The sequence below is a fragment of the Zootoca vivipara genome, chromosome 2, assembly GCF_965207765.1.
Source record: "Zootoca vivipara chromosome 2, rZooViv2.hap1.1, whole genome shotgun sequence".
In the NCBI taxonomy this organism is placed as follows: Eukaryota; Metazoa; Chordata; class Lepidosauria; order Squamata; family Lacertidae; genus Zootoca; species Zootoca vivipara.
Window position 1 is genome coordinate 26710406 of NC_142584.1, and position 20971 is coordinate 26731376.

At 46.2% G+C, this 20971-nt stretch overlaps 1 protein-coding gene across 3 annotated transcripts in view; it reads right to left on the minus strand.

Moving 5' to 3' along the window:
• ENDOV (endonuclease V) overlaps positions 1 to 20971 on the minus strand; it is a 42189-nt gene that overhangs the window by 9002 nt on the left and 12216 nt on the right. Inside the window, exons 8-9 of one of the 3 annotated variants that reach the window (XM_035104153.3) lie at positions 19868 to 19938; positions 14066 to 15154 (exon numbers count right to left, since the gene is read on the minus strand). In XM_035104153.3, coding sequence (XP_034960044.3) covers positions 15118 to 15154; positions 19868 to 19938 — 108 coding nt within the window. In that variant the 3' untranslated portion in view covers positions 14066 to 15117. Of the gene's footprint in view, positions 1 to 14065; positions 15155 to 19867; positions 20017 to 20971 lie in introns of those variants that run through there. The other 2 variants (XM_088661479.1, XM_088661480.1) reach the window with 2 other exon arrangements.

The following is a 20971-nucleotide window of genomic DNA, read 5'->3' on the forward strand; positions in this document are numbered from 1 at the left end:
TGGCACCTCTCATAATTAACTCATTCACTATTAATTTGGATGTCAAAAGACATGCGTCACGTTTGCCTTTAATTAATATGCCCTTAAAATAAAACTATGGGGCTTCGCCGGCAAACTTGAAAGGGAGGCACTGCCCTACAGAGAACTTGGCTGGCATCAAGCCGCAAGAATAATGTGAGCACATGCTTTCTTTCCAGGGGCTCTGATGGTATATAAAAAGGGAGAAAAGGTTAGAACAATGAGGGAATTACACTGGTCCCCAGGTGCTCATTGCAGTCCCTGCCACCCCATTACATTTTTTATAGCCAGGCATCAAACATAGTCAAGACCATCAACGGTGCAACACACACAGGCCAGTGGGGAGCGACTTTATGAAGGCTGTCCCATGAATCGGCCTGGTAAGCTCTTACCCACTTGCTAGAGCTGTGTTGAAAACAGACATGCAATGCGATAGCTAGGGTACATCAGAGAGAGATAGAGCGAGAGAACATGAGTATGCCATTACTCCAACAGCTGAATTTATGGTTGCTAGCCAAGGAAAGGCACATCCTACCCAGGTAACTGCATTTTCAAGAAATTGGATGGTTGCCTGAAGCATAGTTTTGCATCCAGGTAAGCTGCTCCTTCAGGGATGAGTTGGGGGCAGCAAATGAGTATCCGCCCCAGTCTTAGAGTGACCAGAAGCAAAAGAGGCCAGGGTTCCTGTGCTTTCTGAACTTGCACAAAAGAAATAATGTGGGAAGGTGCCAATTTACTCACCCCAGCAGATGTAGTCCAAAACCATGGGAGGGCACCACACTGATAACCCCCATCATCCCTGGCCATTAACCATCCTGGGTGGGGTTGGTGGGGGTTGTAATCCTCAACATCTGATGGGCACCACAATGACTATTCCTGCTTTAGAGGATAGACTAAGAACTCAGCTTCCAGTTGACCAGGAGATCCTAGGTGGCAGGACATTTAACATTTGGGAAAAACCGCTACGAGCTTCTTTGAGCCTATGGGTTGGAACAGTATAAAAAATAAATGTTCTTCATTGAATAGTCAATCCGACCGAGGATTAATGCAGATCAATTGCATTGGCAAAAATCATCCCTCTAGTCTCAAAAACCCATGATAGACTGGGCTACTGATTGAGGAATCTGAATGGATTTTCCCAGTACGTGGCAAGTTCTAAACTGGATATTGTGGATTCTCTCCAGGCCTTCTACAAACATACCTTACGCAATGTGCATATACCAGTAGAGAGGCCTCTGCAATACAAGTGCTCCCAAACTGGAAGTGTGGTTATAACTCAGGAAAAAGCCAAGCCATTCTGTTTCCATATGTACTCCAACAGCAGTGTGGAGTTAACTATCCTCTTCCAGTATAGTTGGTACTTGTAACATGCTAAGAAATTTGGAGGTTTGTGCCATAGCATAAAGAGTAGACAGAGGCAACCAAGACCTGTTAATGGGAGATGAGGTGATAATTTTTGACGGAGAACACTTCCACCAGTGGAGGATCTTGGGGCCTCAAATTTCAGCGGTGCCCTGTGCAATGCAAAAATCTGGCACACACACCAGCTGTACCTTCCATTCTACATCATAGTTGCAGCTCCCCCTGTGCTGCCCCTGAAGCTCTCTGCACACAGCGTGACTGAACTGATCACGCTTCCCTAAATCCACCTCTGGTTCCATCCACACGAACTGATATCAGTTGCATGAGCAAACTCAGAAGGAGCAGCCATAAGGCAGCAACTGGCTCACGAAGATCAGTGAAAGCCAGAATCTGACTTTCCCCAGGCACCGCTGCCACCAACCAACTGCGCAGGAATCCAATTAAAGCCCTGGCATCTGAGCCTTATTTGCATTTGTACTGAAACATAAGCGAAAGGAAAGTGCCGGCTATTTGGCCAGTGGTGGTGCCTACTTGCCCGTAAAAATATGGGCAGCAAAGGAGGCGTCCAAGCCAGTTCTTTGCTCTTGTCTGCAGGTCATCGTGGTCCACTGACCTCCATCTCCAGCGATGTGGCATTTAAATAGTATGGGGTAAGCTGTAGCAGTGCTGTCTGAACAACGGGCCTGACATTCTAAAATTAAGGACATCATTATGTTCTGTGGAGTTACAACGCTATGGAACATGGGCACAGTTGAAAGCAAGGAGGCAAAGACGTTAATTCCATCTCCCATGGATTTCCCCAAAGGACCGTAAGAAATTCAGAGCTGTCGCCTGCTAGATTAGAACTGACAGAGCTAGTGGTTTAGAAAGAGCAGGCAATCTTGTTGCCTACCCATGCAAAGCAGGACGGGCTTCTCCCTCCAAAAGCAGGTTTCTTATTTGATTGCCCAAACCTCACACCTCTGCTCTCCCCAAATACCATTGCTTTACTCACTTAGAACGGCTGCGACAAGGAACAGCATGTTTACAACTTACTGAGCCATGGAACCAAAGCCCTGTTGCTTGGGCATCACGAGTCACCCCTGAAAGATGAGCTGCAACCCTCCGTCATTTAATTCTCTATTGCTACATAATCATCTGATAGTGATTCATTATTAACAAAAGCAAAACAAAATGTTCAGAGTTGAAGGTCAACATATTTCGTGAAGCTGAATAACAACAAGCTTCATTCAAGGCTTGCCTTTACTCTGAAAATGTCGCAGTCATAGTTCGTGGAGATGTTTATCAGAAACTGGAGCACCTAGGTAGATGCTGTTGAGAATTTGCTTGTTGGAGCAACTTCCCTGTGAGAAAAGGGCCTCAAATGTTTGCTTTTTTGTAATTTAGACAGGTGGGGAAAGGGCTTTAAGGTATGTACCTTTGTGAATGGTGAAGAGCATACCCTCCAACATGTTGAAGGAAAATCAGGACACACATCTTTCACCTGACTTACATAAGAGCCCTAAAAAACACGTATCTTTGGAGGCCATGATTTCATGGGAGCCAAAACAGAATATCTAATCACATACTCTCCAATGTTTCTCTGATTAAAATAGGGATGTCCCATTCCATAAATGATAGTTTTACTATTTATACCCCACACATCTTTACCAGGTTGCCCCAGCCACTCTGGGCGGCTTCCAGTATATATAAAAACATACAGCTGGCTGTGAATTACAAGAAAACTAAAGACATTGTGTTTTCAAGAAACTATAGGGCCCATAGATGGTATATGGATCATCAGTTGACAGAACAAGTTAAAGCCTTTAAATACCTCGACCTTATTTTTCAGTCAACAGGGTCATGGGGAGCACATCAGAAATATGCAAAGGAAAAAGTGTCTCAAAGCGCCAAAATTCTAACATGCTTTTTCCATACAAAAGTGGCAATCACATACTGTCAACCCTTGAAGTGTTTAAAGCTAAGCCCCTAGCACAGTTATTATATAGGGCTCAGATTTGGACAGGCACTCACCTTGTATCTACAGAAGCTGTTCAATCTTAAGTTCCTAAAGCAATTTTTTTCCTGCTCCATCCTGTGTTCCAAAATGCTTCATTGCTGATGGAGGCTAATCTTCCCTCTGTTGAATTATAGATTTGGTGTAGGACATTTAATAATTGGCTTTGCCTAAATTTAAACCCCACTGGTCTACTACCCTTAGTATCGCAAGATTGTCATGAGAGCGCTTGGACTAAAATTGTCAACCAAAAGCTTTAATTTTCTGGTTCATCATCACAAACAGTTATTAACACTGGGGTTCAGTAAAGCAAATAATTTAATTAGACAGAGCTCCATTTCCTCCCGGAATATTTTTGCCTGGCTGGAATGTGTCCTTGAATTCTGATAATGCCTCTTCTTGCCTGGACAGAGGACAGAGGGGTGATTGTAGTATGTATGTGCAAAGCTAAGGTAAAGGTAAAGGGACCCCTGACCATTAGGTCCAGTTGTGACCGACTCTGGGGTTGCGGCGCTCATCTCGCATTATTGGCTGAGGGAGCCGGCGTACAGCTTCCAGGTCATGTGGCCAGCATGACTAAGCCACTTCTGGTGAACCAGAGCAGCGCATGGAAACACCATTTACCTTCCCGCCGGAGCTAGTCTAAAGGGGTAAATTTTGCATTCTTTGCTCTGCCTACTTTTGCCCTTGATCCCGCCCACAACTAGCACATGGCGCTCAGAAGATTGTCCAGGAGGAAATTTTGCTCTTGTGCCTAAAAAAACACACCCAATTCTGTTCTTTTTCCCTCTCTACAGCAAAGCCCAGAACCCTCTAATAACTACAGTAATAACATTTATTGGCAGCTGGTTCAGGAGAGAAAATCTTTGCTCTTTCATACACACATACAGTATATATAAAACCATAAGATTATGAGCTGAGCAGAAAAACAGTGGCCTGGCCTATTTGTGTATCTTTTAACAGTTGCTTGATTTGTAGAAATCAAGAGGGGAAGCTTTGCATGCCACCAGGATAATATCACCACCTGCTAATGTCTGTACAGCAGGTGTTCAAGGCATCGCTAAAGCTGCTGGCTGAAAATCTGGAAACCCTTGATTTGATCTGGTGGTCATTAGCTGCAGCCTGGTCTACACATGCAGAAAAGCGAGGCTGTAGAATGGGCTGTGTCCCTTCAGACTGCTGGCATTTATGAATATGTTCCCATGTTCATAGAGGAAAAGGCCATTAGTGGCTGGCTAAGAAATCTCTATGTGGGACAAGAAGCTACAGTTAGAACTGGATATGGAACAACTGATTGGTTCAAAATTGGGAAAGGAGTAAGACAAGGTTGTATATTGTCTCCCTGCTTATTTAACTTATATGCAGAATTCATCATGCGAAAGGCTGGACTAGATGAATCCCAAGCCGGAATTAAGATTGCCGGAAGAAATATCAACAACAACCTCAGATATGCAGATGACACAACCTTGATGGCAGAAAGTGAGGAAGAATTAAAGAACCTTTTAATGAGGGTGAAAGAGAAGAGCGCAAAATATGGTCTGAAGCTCAACATAAAAAAAAACAATATCATGGCCACTGGTCCCATCACCTCCTGGCAAATGGAAGGGGAAGAAATGGAGGCAGTGAGAGATTTTACTTTATTGGGCTCCTTGATTACTGCAGATGGTGACAGCAGTCACGAAATTAAAAACGCCTGCTTCTTGGGAGAAAAGCAATGACAAACTTAGACAGCATCTTAAAAAGCAGAGACATCACCTTGCCGACAAAGGTCCGTACAGTATAGTTAAAGCTATGGTTTTCCCAGTAGTGATGTATGGAAGTGAGAGCTGGACCATAAAGAAGGCTGATCGCCGAAGAATTGATGCTTTTGAATTATGGTGCTGGAGGAGACTCTTGAGAGTCCCATGGACTGCAAGAAGATCAAACCTATCCATTCTGAAGGAAATCAGCCCTGAGTGCTCACTGGAAGGACAGATCCGGAAGCTGAGGCTCCAATACTTTGGCCACCTCATGAGAAGAGAAGACTCCCTGGAAAAGACCCTGATGTTGGGAAAGGTGGAGGGCACAAGGAGAAGGGGACGACAGAGGACGAGATGGTTGGACAGTGTTCTCGAAGCTACTAACATGAGTTTGACCAAACTGTGGGAGGCAGTGGAAGACAAGAGTGCCTGGCGTGCTCTGGTCCATGGGGTCACGAAGAGTCGGACATGACTAAACGACTAAACAACAACAGCTATGCCCTGCCTCTGCAGTTGGAGCCAGTAATGCTTTTGGATGCCAGTTCTTGGAAGCTTAAGGAGGCGGCGAGGGCTCTTGTGCTCAGGTCCTGCTTGTGGCGTTTCCACAGGCATCTGATTGGCTACTGTGAGAACAGGAAGCAGGACTAGGTAAGCCATTGGCCTGTTCCAGGAGGCTCTTCTTACGGTATGTTGTTGTCTGAGCCGTCCCGCCCATGAGGTGGGGTCGAGAACCTGCCTCAGGCGGTGGAAGTGCAAGAGGCGGCGCCGGCTCCACGTGCCCCACCACTTCCACCGCAGTGAGGGAGGTGTTTTGACGTGTGGCCTTTCAACTCATCTTCCCTATCCCTGGCTCCTCACGAACCATCAAGTTCAATGAGAGAGCCAGAGTGTTCCTGCACACCTCGTTGCTACTCAGATCTTTACCCGCTTCAGGAAGAAGCTGAGCAGCAAGGCTTTCAGGAGTACCGAGTTTGGCGAGAGCTGGGATGCGGTGGTAAGTGGTGGCAGTAGTGGGGAAGGTGGCAGCAATTCCTGTTTCGCCTCAGGTGGCAAAACGGGATGGGCTGCCCCTGGTGGTGGTTGTTTTAAACCTCCTGCAAATATGAGGCTCCAAAAATGACAGAGTGGCAAAGCAAATTACAGGAATTCGCCGAGATGGCGCAACTGACAAGTAATCTCAGAGGAAATACGAAACAAAAAAAATCGTGCAGAAATGGGATAGTTACAGGAAATATGTTTGAAAATATAGTAATGATACGTTTTCCATGCTAGCATTTGAGTGATCAAGGAAGAATACGAAGCTGAATTATTAAAGGAGAGATAGTGTGTTATAGAATGTATTAGATAAATGGCTATAGGAAAGGCAAATATTTTGAGTACACTCAACTGAAAGAGAAGGTATATGCAATGGGTAAAGACAGGAAGTCACAATGGAATACTTTAAAAGTCTTTTTTTAAAAATATGTGTGTGTTTTGTTTTTTGTTTTTGTTTTCTTGGGAAGAAGGAAGAATGCAAAAATAGACAAGGGAAAAACGTGAAATTTAATTTTGTATCTGTATTTATTTTGTTGTATTGGTGTTGGTGGTTTTGCGATGTATGGAAAAGTAATAAAAATTAATTTAAAAATAAATAAATAAACCTCCTGCAAATAAAGAACTACCAAACATTGGGGGTGGGGTGTGTGTGGAATATTCTAGCCCAGCCCATTCCTTGCTTTTTGCAGGGAGCTTTATACTGTACATGGTGACAGGCTGCATATGAGACAGCAAGCTACTGCATGGAAACCCTCTTCTTCACAGTTTTTATATGTGCACAAGCCTTGTCCTCTTCCATGTTATGGCCATGATGCTCCTGTTTTGTTTCACTCAAAGCACCCATTGCTGAACACAAAGCACTGGCTCAGATGCAGCAAATGAAAGGGAGGTTATTGATTTGCTGTTTTAAATTTTTAATTTTTTTGCCGTTTTTATCCTGCATTTTATTCTGCGAACCACCTTGAGATCTTATTATGAAGGGCGGTATATAAATCTAATAAATAAGATAAAATAAATGAACGGAGCTCCAGGAGAAGAGCATGGCTGTGTTGTGGTCTTCTGGGATGCGGGGAGGCAGAACGGCAATTCCCTTTGCCTAACAGGATACTCTTTCCCCTTTTAGTAGAGCCCTTGTGCCTTTAAATAGCTGCATGATAGGCAGAAAGCTAGCAGATGGAGCTTGTCTTGGATGTAGCAAGCCGAGCCAGAGCATTAGTGTATCCAACTCAGTATTGTCTTCCACGGGTAGCCACCATGGACTCATGGATGCTTTTGGACTTGGCCCCAGCCAACATGACCAATGGTCAATACGGATGGGAACTGCAGTCCAGCAACATATGGAGGGTGCCATATTGGCTACCCCATAGTGGCTGGCAGTAGCTCTCTGCAGAGTTTCAAGCTACTTGGATATGCCAGGATTGAATCTGGGTACTTCTGCGTGCAAAACAGATGCTGCAGTGGACCAATGGTTCTGCTACCATTGAGATATAGTGACGGGAATAACCACCATCTATTGAGTTTTTGCCCATCACTAAGCTCAGTTTCCTTTTAATTTCTGTTGCCTTCCTTGGGTCGAATTTTAAACTACAAGATCCTCAGGGCAGGGACTTGCTCTTTTATGCCTGTAAAGCATCATATGCATCGACAGTGCCATATTGCTGTTGCAAAAGAAATATTAATGCTTATAAAAGCCAAAGGGGCACTGCTAACCAAGACTGCAAATGATAGGGCCTGAAATTAGTTCACGACTTAGTTCTATAAGATTTGGATTGGGTTAGCCATGCTTGAGAGGTCCCTCTTTGCACAGCCAACCTTGTAATCAAGAGCATGATGCTACCCAGATGCCTGGGAGCCTCTCTCCTCCCACCCAGAGGAAGCTTAAATGTCATTCTTCACTTTAATTACCAGTTTTCCAGCTGAAGGAGGATGCACACTCCACGCAGCTGTGGTTCAGGAAGGCCACATGGGCACCTCATGAATATGCTGGTGATGAGAGCAGCACAAGAAGGCAGCCTGCTCCGAAATATGTAGCATGGATGGGAGGCAGAGTGGGGACAGGCCAGGTGGGTTTGACTCATGCCAGAAATGGGCTGCTGAGTCAGAGTGAGGAGAGGTTCCAAAGAGAGTGTCAGTTGCTTCTTCAAGTGCCTCCATTCAGGCAGATGGAGCTCTGGGCTCTCTGTGTGTGGATAGGGTTGCCAGACTTAATAGTGGACAGGACTTCTGTGCCTTTAATTGCCCTGCTCTCTTTTGAGTCTGGAAACCTTAAAGAGAAACCAGCAGACCCTTTGCTTGGAAATTAAACAAAAGGTCTGCTGGTTTCTCTTTAAGGTTTCCAGACTCAAAAGAGAGCAGGGCAATTAAAGGCACAGAAGTCCTGTCCTCTATTGAGTCTGGCAACCCTATGTGTGGAGAAGCCTAATTTATCTTCACACTTGCAGGGTCTGTAGCCAGAAGCTAGGGGTCAATTCCTCCTGGCCAGAAACACATCTGTTTAAGAGTTATTGCTCTCATTAAGAATACACTTTTTTAAAAAAAGAAATAGGAAAGACAATGGGATCCAACAAAGCAATATATTTTGCGCTTATAGAAAAGCTAATTAGTTTTTCCTTTTGGGGCTCTGGGGCTGTTAGGGAGATAGGATGGTTTTCCGAGTTGGGGTGGGACTGCCCCCGGCGTGCCAGAAATGGATGGTGTTTCATTAGCCCCAAAATGGAAAACGAGCAAAGTCCCAACAAAAGAAGAATGGCAACTTAAACTGATGGAATATGCGCAGCTTGTGGACCTAACATATAAAATAAGAGAACAAGAAGAACATACGTTTAAAGATGATTGGAAAATGTTTACTGAATATATGGGGAGGATTGTGTACATTTGAAAACATGGGCAGCATTAAGATAAATTCAACAGTGTAAATAAGTTTTGATGGATGTAATAATGGAATACTGAATGGTTTAGTTTATATAAAATATGCAAGGATTTGTATTACGCAAAAGGAACCATGGAAAGAGAAAATTATAGAAAAAAAGAAGGAAAGGGACCCTGCCCTGCTCTGCATGTGGTTCAGCCAGGGACCTGGCAAATGATCCTTCTTTACCATGTAATCCTAACAGTGTCTGCTCAGAAGCAAGGCCTACTGAACTCCCTGGGACTTACTCCAAAGAAAGAGGGGTTAGGGTTGCAGCCTTAAGCACCTTTGCACATTTAATGTAGGGAAAGAGAGCCTGCCAAATAGGTATGCAGAGGTGCACAAAAATCTCTCACAGACACTGTTAGAGAGATAGGTTTACTGCTAACAATCACTGGGCATAACATAATAAAATTTGGCCTGGGATTGCATCCAGTGGATAGGAGTTTAAAGGGTCTCAGGGGTGGAGGAAAGTTCCAAACATGTGTCTTTCTACTAAGGCTGGCGATCCACGAATATTGAACGGGTTTTCCTGTTTCTTGTTTCTAAACCAATTAGATAAAGACCAGGCTAATCCGCCATTGTGTCTGCAGGGTCAGGAATAGAAACCAAACAATAGGATTTATGTACTGAGAAGGTAGGTGTGCGTTTAACTCAGCTGAGTTAAGTAGCTGCTTCATTGCAACGTATTTATCTGTGAGATTTATAGTCCACCTTGCGTTAAATATAATCCGGGGACGGGCGGACCATATGATAAACTAAAAACACAATTAAAACCAACACAACCTTAAAACAGCAAATAGGTACAAGTCAACAGGTTTGGTGGGGGGCAGACGAGACTCATCTCCACCAATCAACAGTTTAACCAAAAGCCTGGGTGAAACTGGCACTGAAAATCTATCAGGGGAGTGTAATCCATAACTGGGGCACTAGCACTGGGAACACCCTCCCATGTGTTGCCACAAAGTGGATGTTTAGCAGATGTGGCACGGTCATTTGATCCACACAAGATCAAATCATGTGGGCAGATGGCTATGGGAACAAGGGCTCCGTCAAGAATCCTGGTCCAGGATGGGGAACCTGTGACCCTCTCGATGTTGCTGATGTCCCATAATTCTGCAGCCGTTGGTTATGCTGGCTGGGGTTGATAGGAGTAACATTGGGTGGGTCACTGTTTTTCCCATCCCTGATCTAGGTCCCTGATCCGGCTTTATATGCCACAGCAAACATCTTGAATGTGGTTTGGTAGCAAACTGGCAGCCAACAAAGCTCCTTTGGAACTGGTGTGCTATGCAAGGACTTCTGGGGCATGTTAAAGGAGGTAACAGCTGTGTAAGTAAGGGGTAAAGGGAAGGAATAGTACGTTCAAGTGATGCCTTGGTTATTGGAAATTCACCCAGACATATGCAGTCTGAGTTATCCTGAGCTTTGCAGAAGCTGCCCCGTTTTTGTCTGCAACCAGGAGAGTTAAAAGCTTATCCTTTTAAAAAGGATTAAGGGAAGATACCTAGATTCTGCCACACCTACAGGACTTTGTATTAGGTGCTAAATAATTGTGCAGTCCCATCGGCCCCCCACAGCCCGGGGATAGGAAACCTGTGGCCTTCCAGATGTTGTTGGACTCCCAACTGCGAACCAGCATGGCCAATGATGCAGTGCCAGGCTTGCAAATGTCAGCAGCGCCCTGGGTGACTCCAAAATCCAGTGCTGTTGCACCCCTCCCCTTCTTGCCTTCCATTCTACATCATTGTTGTGGAACTCAAGTGTGGGTGAACCAGTCCCACTCCCCTAAATCCGCCTATGAAGGGCGATGGGATGTGGATGGTCTGATGTGATGGAAGCTCTTGCCTGACTTCCTGGCAGTTGTATTGTGTTGTTGTTGCTGCTTATGAGAATGGAAAGCGGGAGGACATGGCAAGGCCAGCATGTGGTACGGACATGGGCCAGCTGAGCCAACCTAATGCTCCTGCTGGTTGGCTTCGCATCACGCCACCCTTCCCTGCCGCCTTGATCCTCTTTCCAGATTCAACACACGCTAACAAAATAACTAATATGACAGAGGGAAGGTTTTGACTAAAAGTGGGCGGCAGAATTCTGGAGACAGAAACCAGCTCTGGGGGAAAATGAACATTCTGTTGCTCTTCGTGGCAGGCAGGAGAGAACTGAGTAGGAAGGCACTTTTCCATTCTCCTGCTGCCCGTGCGGAGAGCAGACAGAAAAAGAAAAAGGCATCTAGCTGACACTGTGCTGTGGGGTGGATTCCCTCCTGTCTTGCCCAATGTTCCAGAAGGTTCCCTTCCTGCGTCCTCAGAAGCCACAACAGGCTATGGGAGACGGTGGTCTCTCTGTGTGTGTCTTTTGGTGTTGCTTTCCAGGTTGCATCAGCTGGGTCCATGAACCCCTTGCCATTCACACACTGTTGCTCTTCAACCCCTTGCTAATTCTGGGCTCTGTTCTCCAAGATAACAGAGTGAGCGGGGTATCCCATTCTTTTCTCACACCCCTCTCTCGGTTTTCTTTCTTTCTGACAGATCTTCCCGTTCCAAAGCAACCAGCAGAACCAGAGTGGGTGAACAGGTGGAGCAGTGGAATGATGGATGGACCCATCTGGCGGGTGGCCTGGGGGCTCAGGCACTGCCACCTCAACAGCTGGGCACAGATGGCACCATCTCACTCAGCCAGAATGAATTTGCTTTTGCAGGCAGAGCTCGCCAATGACACTTTCTGCAGATCCTTCCCCGTTACAAGATGGCTGGGTGGCAGAAGCTGCTTAACACTCCCTCTTCTCCAGCCCTTTGACTTCCACCCCAGCTTTGAGTCACAGCTGAGCTCCCCACCCAGCTCACATCTGGGAGCTGAGACTGTGGCTGCTGCAAAAGGGAAACGGCAGCTGCAAGGAGTCCCCCCCCCCCTCCCCAGGCTCCTTGACAGCACTGGGCCACTAAGCAAAGAGGGAAGGCTGGCGAGGGAAGGCTGGCGATGGCAAGGATATTTGCAAAGCTGTGTTGGGTACCCAGGCGGTCTCAGATGCTGTAGGGGACCTGGATTGCCACTGGAGAAAGGGATTCAGGCCCAGGATCTGGTGCCATCAGCAGAAGCAGAGATGGCGGGGGAAGCCAAAGTGTTGGAAGAGGAGGATGCTGCAGATTGGATCTAAGAGGAGAGGGGGCGGTGGTGGAGGAGCTCGAATGGCACATCACGATAAATGGGAAAGGGGGAGAACCAAAGCTCAGGATAACAGATGGACTGTGGGATGGGATTGAGGAAAAGGGAGCGAGAGTTGGGCTATGCAGCTGGGGGTGAAGTGGGGGCTGCAGGTCAAAACGAAGAGACGTGGGGCTTAATTCAACATGGACGGGAAGAGCTCAGGCCTTGCGTGACAGGTGGACTGTGGGATGGGATTGAAGGGCATTAGCAAACCTGAAGGGTGGGGTGGGGGCAAGGAGGGAGAGATCCGACAAATGCACGCATAGGTCAAGGCCGAGTGCCATTGTCAGAATTGATCTGGAGTAGATCACAGGACCGAAATAAGCAGAGGATGAGACGAATGCTCATGCTGGAGTTTCTCCTGAGGCCTGTTGTTCTAGTTGCCACAAGAACAAATAGGTATACAATATACGTATTATTTCTACAGTAGTTCTTGCCAGGGTTTCCCCTGCTAATACAGTGGTACCCCGGTTTAAGTACACAGTTGGTTCCGGAAGTCTGTACTTAACCTGAAGCGTACTTAACCTGAAGCGAACTTTCCCACTGAAAGTAATGGAAAGTGGATTAATCCTTGCCAGACGGTCCGCGGAGTACTTAAACTGAAGCGTACTTAAGCTGAAGCGAACTTTCCCACTGAAAGTAATGGAAAGTGGATTAATCCTTCCCAGACGGTCCGCGGAGTACTCAAACTGAAGCGTACTTAACCCGAAGTATGAGTGTAATTGGTTCCAGAAGTCTGTACTTAACCTGAAGCGAATTTTCCCATTGAAAGTAATGGAAAGTGGATTAATCCGCTCCAGATGGGTCCGCGGAGTACTTAAAATGAAAGTACTCAAACCGAAGTGTACTTAAACCGAGGTATGACCGTATTGAGGAGGGCTGAATGGTTGAGTCCCTACATACACCCTGAGCAACTGTGGACTAATTCCATAAGGCAATTAATGAAATAATGAAACCTATTATTTGTTCTGACTACTAACAGTTCACTACCACGAGAATTTGCTTAGATTTAACTAATGTTTTAATATCATGCTAAATAAAGCTAACTACATAAACATTTTTTATATTTTTAAAAAAACCCTATAGGTCTGATGCATTCCTTGGGAGTTTCCTGGTCAGGCTCCTGCTAATACGATGCCAGTCCAGAGCATGTGACCAAGGCACCATGAATCTCCCTTTTCCAGTTCTGGCTGCCCTAAGACCCCGCTGGCCATCGCAAGCCCAACTGCCCAAGGCAAAACACTGTCACCCTTGTGGGCTAAGTAAAGGCTGCTTAACTGAGGCACCCGGCAAGATTCTGCAGCCTGAGCGTAGCCCCGGCCTCCAACAAAACAAGGAGGCAGATTGTTGGCTTCCTCAAGCTACACCCACCCACGGGATACACAGAGTCCTCTCACTATCCATCTGCTGGGACCATCAGGAGTTGGGGATTCAGCATCTGCTCCCAAGGGAGGTGTGAAAGTGGCAGAAACGATCATGCAGGCAGAGCGGAGAGCAGAATGAGCCAGGAGGCTGAGTGACTTGATGTGGCTAGAAGAGCTCAAGCAAAAAGGGCGGGAGGTGGGGGGAGAGGCGAGAAAGAGAGAGAACACTGCCCAAATGAGTGGAGCCATATTGCTTGGCTAAACTCACAGCCCTTAATGGAATCCCTGCCCTTGGAATTCCCATTCCTTGCCATATTATTTCCCCATTAGCAGCCTGGTTTCTTGCTGTATTGAGCACAGGTTCTCGGACGCCTCCTTGTTGGCAAACCGCACATGTGTGTGTGTGTGTGTGTGGGAGAATACAATCGTTCAGAGATTACCAACAAAGGTTTATTTTCAGCACTTCAAAGATCTCAAATATGACTAAGATCTTACAAACAGAAGCAATGCTTTCTTCCTGACCTGCGTGTGGCTGTGCCAGGAAAGAAGACAGGTACTGTCTGAGTTTCCTGAGTTTCCTGGAACACTCCTGAGTTTCCACTCCTTTCACAGCAGGAGCTGGGGCTTCTTCACGCATTGCATGCTTAAGACAATGCTCTCGAAATGTGTGCATAGAAAAATGTAATATATGGACCTGCCCAAATTTATATTGGGAGCAACCGGGGTAGAGTGCAGTTTCCCAATCCAGGGCTGAACTAAGGGCGATGCAAGTTGTGTGAATGCAGGGAAGAGGGAGCAGCCTCAGACCATGAGGAGGAGGGGGACTTGAATTCTGTTGTGGTTTCGAGAAAACCTGCTTCTCCAATATAACTATTTGCATTTCTATTAGTGCCAGTGGGAACTTGAGGCTAATCGGAACTAGGTTTGCTGTTTGTTCTGATTTAGCACCGAAGAGTGGGTTTTTTCAAGGGAAAGCTGCGGAACAAAGGTCAAGTGCAAAACTGCTCAGGCCCCGTGCTTTCTAGGCACGGGGGAAGCGGAAGTGTAAACAAGCCCTTCCTCTGAAATGCAAATAGCAGCTTTGGGGAAGAGATGGGACTCTAGTAGGCAAGGATAGAGTTAAACTTCACTCCCAGGGTCCCCACAAATGCTATTCCCATTGCCCCAACACACGGATTCGAACTTTTACCTATTTCCATTGCAGTAGTGCTGTGTACATTTTCTTCTTTGTGCAACTAACATTGCACCTAGTCTGGGCTCTGGTAACCAACAGAGTTTTTCCTGCTACAAAAGGTGAGAAGCAGCCCCAAAGGTGGGAGATAGCCCCAGCTGTACAACTGGGGGATCAGGGCCCCGATGTTGTGGCACTGAAGCTCCGTTGTTCCTTCTGCTGCACGGGGAAGTCAGCAGGAGTCGCAGGGCAGCTGGGAGGTTGTTCTGTCACTTGTCCTGGACAAAGAGGTTTTGAAGAACGTCCTCAATGCTGCGTTAATGTTCAGAGTCTGCGTCTGCGTCTTCACTCATCCTAGAGAGGAGAGGAGGTATTAAAAAGAGGGGGAAAGAAAGAACACTTCCAGCTTCGACTTCGGAAGGAAGGAGAGGCTGGGGGCACTGGATGGAAAGCCCTCATGGGACGCTGATTCTACGAGAGAACTGGGCTCCATGACTTAAGAGAGAAATTGGATATGAGTTGTGGACATGCTTCAGACAAGGAAGAGATTTATTCTGCAAAGCACAGCCACTGAGAAAACAAAAGATAACTGAGGAATGTTTTACACCAGGGCAAGATGACGTATGTGACGGAGCAGAAGGGGGGAGGCTAGAACTCTATAATTGTGTTTTATTATTTACTTAACAAACCTCCCTCCGGAAGAGCCGTATGCAGCATTTATAAAGTGAGCAAGATCGGAATGTTGCAAATTTATTGAGATAATATGGTTTTTAAAATATATACTGTAGACTGTGTGAATTGAAAATATAAATAATTAAAGTTTGTAATTTGGGACTTGCCTGGAATGTGGCTAAAGACTCCCTAAATTTATGGACATCAGAGAGAAGCAAGCTCATTAGCAGTTGGAAACTTGTCAAGAAATTTCTGAGATATGACGCAGTTACAAAAACAACTTCCACCATCTTGGAGACAGAGCCGGCTACAGCAACAGTCAAAGGGGGTATACGGTTGTGACCTGGCAAAACCTCCCCTGAAAAGGCCGCTTCTAGTAGCGGCTTGGAGAAAATCATCACAGAGGCTTTAAGATCTGATTTATTGAATGGCTGCCAGCTGTGGAAAAGATTTGTGGATTTCTGGACGGACTTGGCAAGATACCAGCGTGTGAGGAGACAGTGCTAGATTTATAAAAGGGAATTATGGCAAAACTTCACACAGAATCATATATGGTTTGATTCATCTTGCTTGCCGGAAGAACTCAGTGACTTGAAAAAAGAAGAAAGCTAATAATAGATTATGGAAGAAGATCTGGACTATATAGAAAAGAACTGCAGTGACTATAAGAGGACTAGGCCTTCTGAGTCTGAAGCATGGGAAGTCGATAAATTTGTATAATTTGGCAGAGGATTTGGATTGTTTAATTGATATTTGCATAATTTGTATAATTTGAAAATGATTTAGATATTTAAATTGGAAAATCTAATAAAAATGTTTATATGTATAAAAAAGAAAGAACACTTCCACGGCTGCCAAACAAATTAGAGGTTGTTTTTCTTTTTTAAAAAAATTCTCATCAACAGCCTTGCCGTTAGCTAATTAATTAGCCTATTTGAGTAACATTTTCAGTATCTCAACAAAAGCCACTATTTGGAGATTACTTATTGACGGGAACAGTTCCTACACTCACAGGTTCCTGTATTTGTAGGCGGCGGCTGTGATACCTGGAGCATAGCTGCCAAGTTCTCCCTTATGCTGAATAGGCTTCCTCGTGAGAAAAGGGAAAACTTGGCAGCTATGACCTGGAGGAACAGAAGTGGCAATCCTCAGCTCATTTACTTTCTAGTAAAGCCCTTCAAAATGCAATAGGACACCTCAGTCAAAGTGCACTGGCTTGCAAAGAAAAGTGCCCTAAACATCAACCTCCACTTGGGGGCCAGGGGGGGCGCTCAGGTCTTGCAACTTGACACAGCTCATACTAGACAAGGAGTGGCCAAGCTATGCCCTGCAGGCCGTAGGCTGCCCTACCCCCTCACAAAAGTCCCCACCACAAAGTTGTAATTCTTTTTTTTAAAAAAAGCATTATTTATTTTCTGTATGCGTGCATGCCCCCCGCTTATAAGTCCATGATTGCAAATGTTTTTTGTGGGTCCCCTCTCAATGCGCCCATCTTTTAAAATGGGGGCAGGCATTTGCAGCCCTCTAGGCCTTTCTAGCTATCCCTCAGAACTCTACTTCTCCCTTGTCCTGCTTCGTACTCCAGCTAAAATAAATGCTAGAACTCTGTTAATATCTCTTCCTTGTCTGGATGGGGGATAGAGAAGGTGTGTGTGTGTGTGCGTGTGTAAACAAGCCTAATGCACCAGGGTAAAATTTACATTTCCTCATTTTTCTCTCAAGTCCAACCTATCACAGGGATACGGCCCTTGGAAAGTTGCCCAGAAGCAAATGTGGCCCTCAGACTGAAAAATTTCCCCAACCCTGTTTAAACACACACACATTGCTCTCGAGGGCCCCCTGCTTTGATGCTGAAAGATTTTTGCAGACCCTACAACCTGCCACCAATATATATTTTTTAATTTTTTTGGGGGGGGGAACACAATGAAGGACGTTTTTCCTTACTGGCCTCCTGCTGCAACACCGTGATCTAAAAAGCTTTTTGTGATTCCCCAGAACACTGTGCCCCGCCCCACCCCTACTTGTCCTTCAATAAAAAATTAATTTGTTTTTTCCTGAACTGAATAATCAATAATGAATGATAAGGCATGATTTAAGGCAGCGCGGAACAGTTGACGGTAAAGGCTCTCGGAAGGCAGCCTTGAGAACTGCAGCCCTCACTTGTGGCCTTTTGCATTTAAGCCATTCCTACTTCTGAGATGTAGGCCTCACAAGATCAGCCATAGGGCAGTGTGCCTACATATCAGAATTGTGCAGAACGGAAGCCCTGGAACTGCATACTCACACCCTCCCCGGTCTAAGCAGAGATGGCATGAGATATTTTTCTTGGTTGGAACAGGATTTCCATCGCAAACGATTGCTGCTGCCCATCTCTGCCCTTGCACTGTGAGCCTTGTTGGAAACCTATGACCAGGGCAAACAGCAGCAAGAAAGAGGTGAAATTCAAGGCATCAAAATAGCTTGCACCTCTGGGAAGGTGTGGGCAGAATAATCAGAGCATCTTTCCCTTTTTAGGCTAGAATGTGTAAAAGGAGCACAGAACAAAAAGCACCGAGGAATCTGGGGGTGGAGGGAATCTACCTCTCATGTACCTTTCCTGAATCTAGAATAGATCAAGCACAGCGCCATTTGGGGGTTACGGTGAGCAACGCAAACCTGTTAAAAACTTGCAGCCCTGGTAAACATTCCCAGCACATGCACACACACATGCAAACACAACATAAAAAGCAGGAACAGCATGGGACGGGAGGGCACAAGAGCCTTGGCCTGGGGCAGCGCATGCTGGGGGCGTATCCTGCGCTCAGGACCCCTTGAGCTGAACAGAGACAACAACAGCTGGGATGGTGGCAGATGGTTCTCAAACCTCAGTGGCCCTGAATGAAGGCAGAATCCTGCATGCATCAGGCTCCAAAGGGTAGGAGGGCAATTTGTCAGCTCTCTGCAGAGGGACTTGGCCTGCTTAATCCTCACCTCTTCCATTATCCCACCTTCGGATAAATGCTAATAGCCTTTCAGGGGGGCTGACACTTGCACTCACTTAAAACACCTATCACTCCCTCCGTGCCAGGATTATGATCCTGGCTCCTCCAAGAGCTTCAGCCTGAAGGCAACTGTCAGATTACGGAGGGGAAGAAGCATCTCCAAAACAGTTTCCCTGGCTGCCTTTAACCTCTACTTAGGCGAGGCTTACGTATTATGAATGGAGGTGGTCCCAGGGTCAGTAGACATTCTAGGCTGCAAATGAGTCTAGGGGCTGAAAATGAAGCCACTACAGATAACAGGCAGGTCATAAATGCAGTGAAAGGACAATAATAAAGGACAGCATTAAAAAAAACCCGAGGATTCTGCCTTATTATTTGGACATAGCATCATATTTGGATTGCAGATCTGGAATGAAGCAGAAATGAACTGGAACGAAGCAGGGTTTGGGGCAGAGTAGCAAACAGGGCCAGACCGAAACATTTTGCCGCCTGATCCACAGCACCTAATCTGCCCCTCCCCACCATGCTAGGTCAAATGCTTTTTAAAAGTTTTGCTGCACCATTCAGAGATTAATCCCTTTCCTCATCAACTATCCTCCTAAACTCCACCCTCCCCCTCCTAGCAGAGCAGATCTGCCCTGGCTGCAAGGTTGGTTTGTAGGAGCAAAACATCACCTGGGTGATTTAACACAGCATAGAAGATGCAGCAGTCTCAATGCCCAGAGCAGCCAGAGTCCTGCAACTTTGAACTGGAATGGGCAGCCTCCAGGCTTGCAGGATCAACTTTGGTTCCGTTACAAGAACCAACTGAAACTGGGTTCAACATAGTGGCAACAGAAAACCAGGGGACAGGGTAGCTCTGAGCACATGCTGAGCCCAAGAATTGGTTTTCACAGTGCCAATAACTGAGCTACACAAACCTGTCACACAAAAATCCACTCGGGGGTTTCTCCCCAAGCTTTCTTCATCTTCTCAGTAGCCTAACTCACAAGGGCAGGTTGCGTGAAGCATTTTTGCTGCTGCGATTGGGAATCGGGAAAGAAACTGTTGGCAAATCTACTGCAGAGCAGCCAGAAGTCTACCTTCTGCCCCCACCCCATCCGTTTCAGGACTTGCATTTTTCTGCACTGCCACCACTGGCAAATCCTCTGTGACCTTCTGAAGGCAAATGCGAACCGAACGCATTTCTGCCATGCCCAGCGCGGAGCCACGTGATTCCCCCGAGAACACATGGCGCAACACGGTGCTTTGCTGGAAATAGCCTGCTCCCGGAGGCCGTGTGGGCCTTGCGGTCATTTCACCTTGCCACGTTACCCTAGCTGTCCCTTTAATGCCATTACCGAAGAGCATTAAAAAGGCAGATTGCCCGAAGGGGATGCGCGGCCATGCATCCCACCCAATCGCCCACACCTACCTCTCTGGCTGAGGCGATGCAGAGACGGCTTCCAAATGTTTCCGGATGTACTCTCTGGATCTTATGTCGGCCTGGAATCAGGGCAGAAAACAGAACCGGGGTGGGCAGTTTGTTTTGGCTGGCTGATGTCTGCGATTGTATCTGAGGAGCTTGTGGTGGGACGAGAGGGAATAAATGACACCTAATGAACAATGAAGAAGAAACGCCCAGATCCCAGCCCTGCCCATGCTTAGGCCAACCATCTGAGGAACATTTTCTGGACTGACTTCCCACCCAACAACTCACCACAAGGCCTCCCTATTAATTCCAGGCTGCGCTCCAATCTGGCTCAAGTAATTAGGTGGCAAAACACATCCCCGATACCTGCCTACTGTCATGGGTGCCTTTAAAAAAAATTAAAAAAATAGAACGGGCATTGAAATCAAGGAACAAATCCAGAGGGCTTGTAGAAGGGTCAGGCTACTCTGCGCCCACTTAGCCTTGGGTGTCTCCAACTTTCTCATCGTCACTTCTGACCTGACCCCGTCTAAAAGTTGAAATGGTGAAAATTTGACCTCCTGCATGCACAGAATGTACTCTGCAGGCATGAGCTCCTGTGAGCCGTCCCTGATCCATGTCTGGATTCAATGGGAGGTGCCTTCTGAATAACTTGGAGAAAACGGTCTTCTATACCTATGACTTGTTCAGCAGGTTAGAGATTTCCCAAAGGAATCATAGAGTTGGAAGAGACCACAAGGGCCATCCAGTCCAACCCCCTGCCAAGCAGGAAACACCATCAAAGCATTCTTGACATATGCCTGTCAAGCCTCTGCTTAAAGACCTCCAAAGAAGGAGACTCCACCACACTCCTTGGCAGCAAATTCCACTGCTGAACAGCTCTTACTGTCAGGAAGTTCTTCCTAATGTTTAGGTGGAATCTTCTTTCTTGTAGCTTGAATCCATTGCTCCGTGTCCACTTCTCTGGAGATTCAAGCAGTTACTTCTAGGCTATGAATATATTGTATGTGAGCATGTGCATGTATGTATGTATGCATCTATAAGTTTTTGACTGATTCTCCAGCTCAAACAGCAGGTGTGCCAGTTCAGTGTTCAGAACGAAGTGAT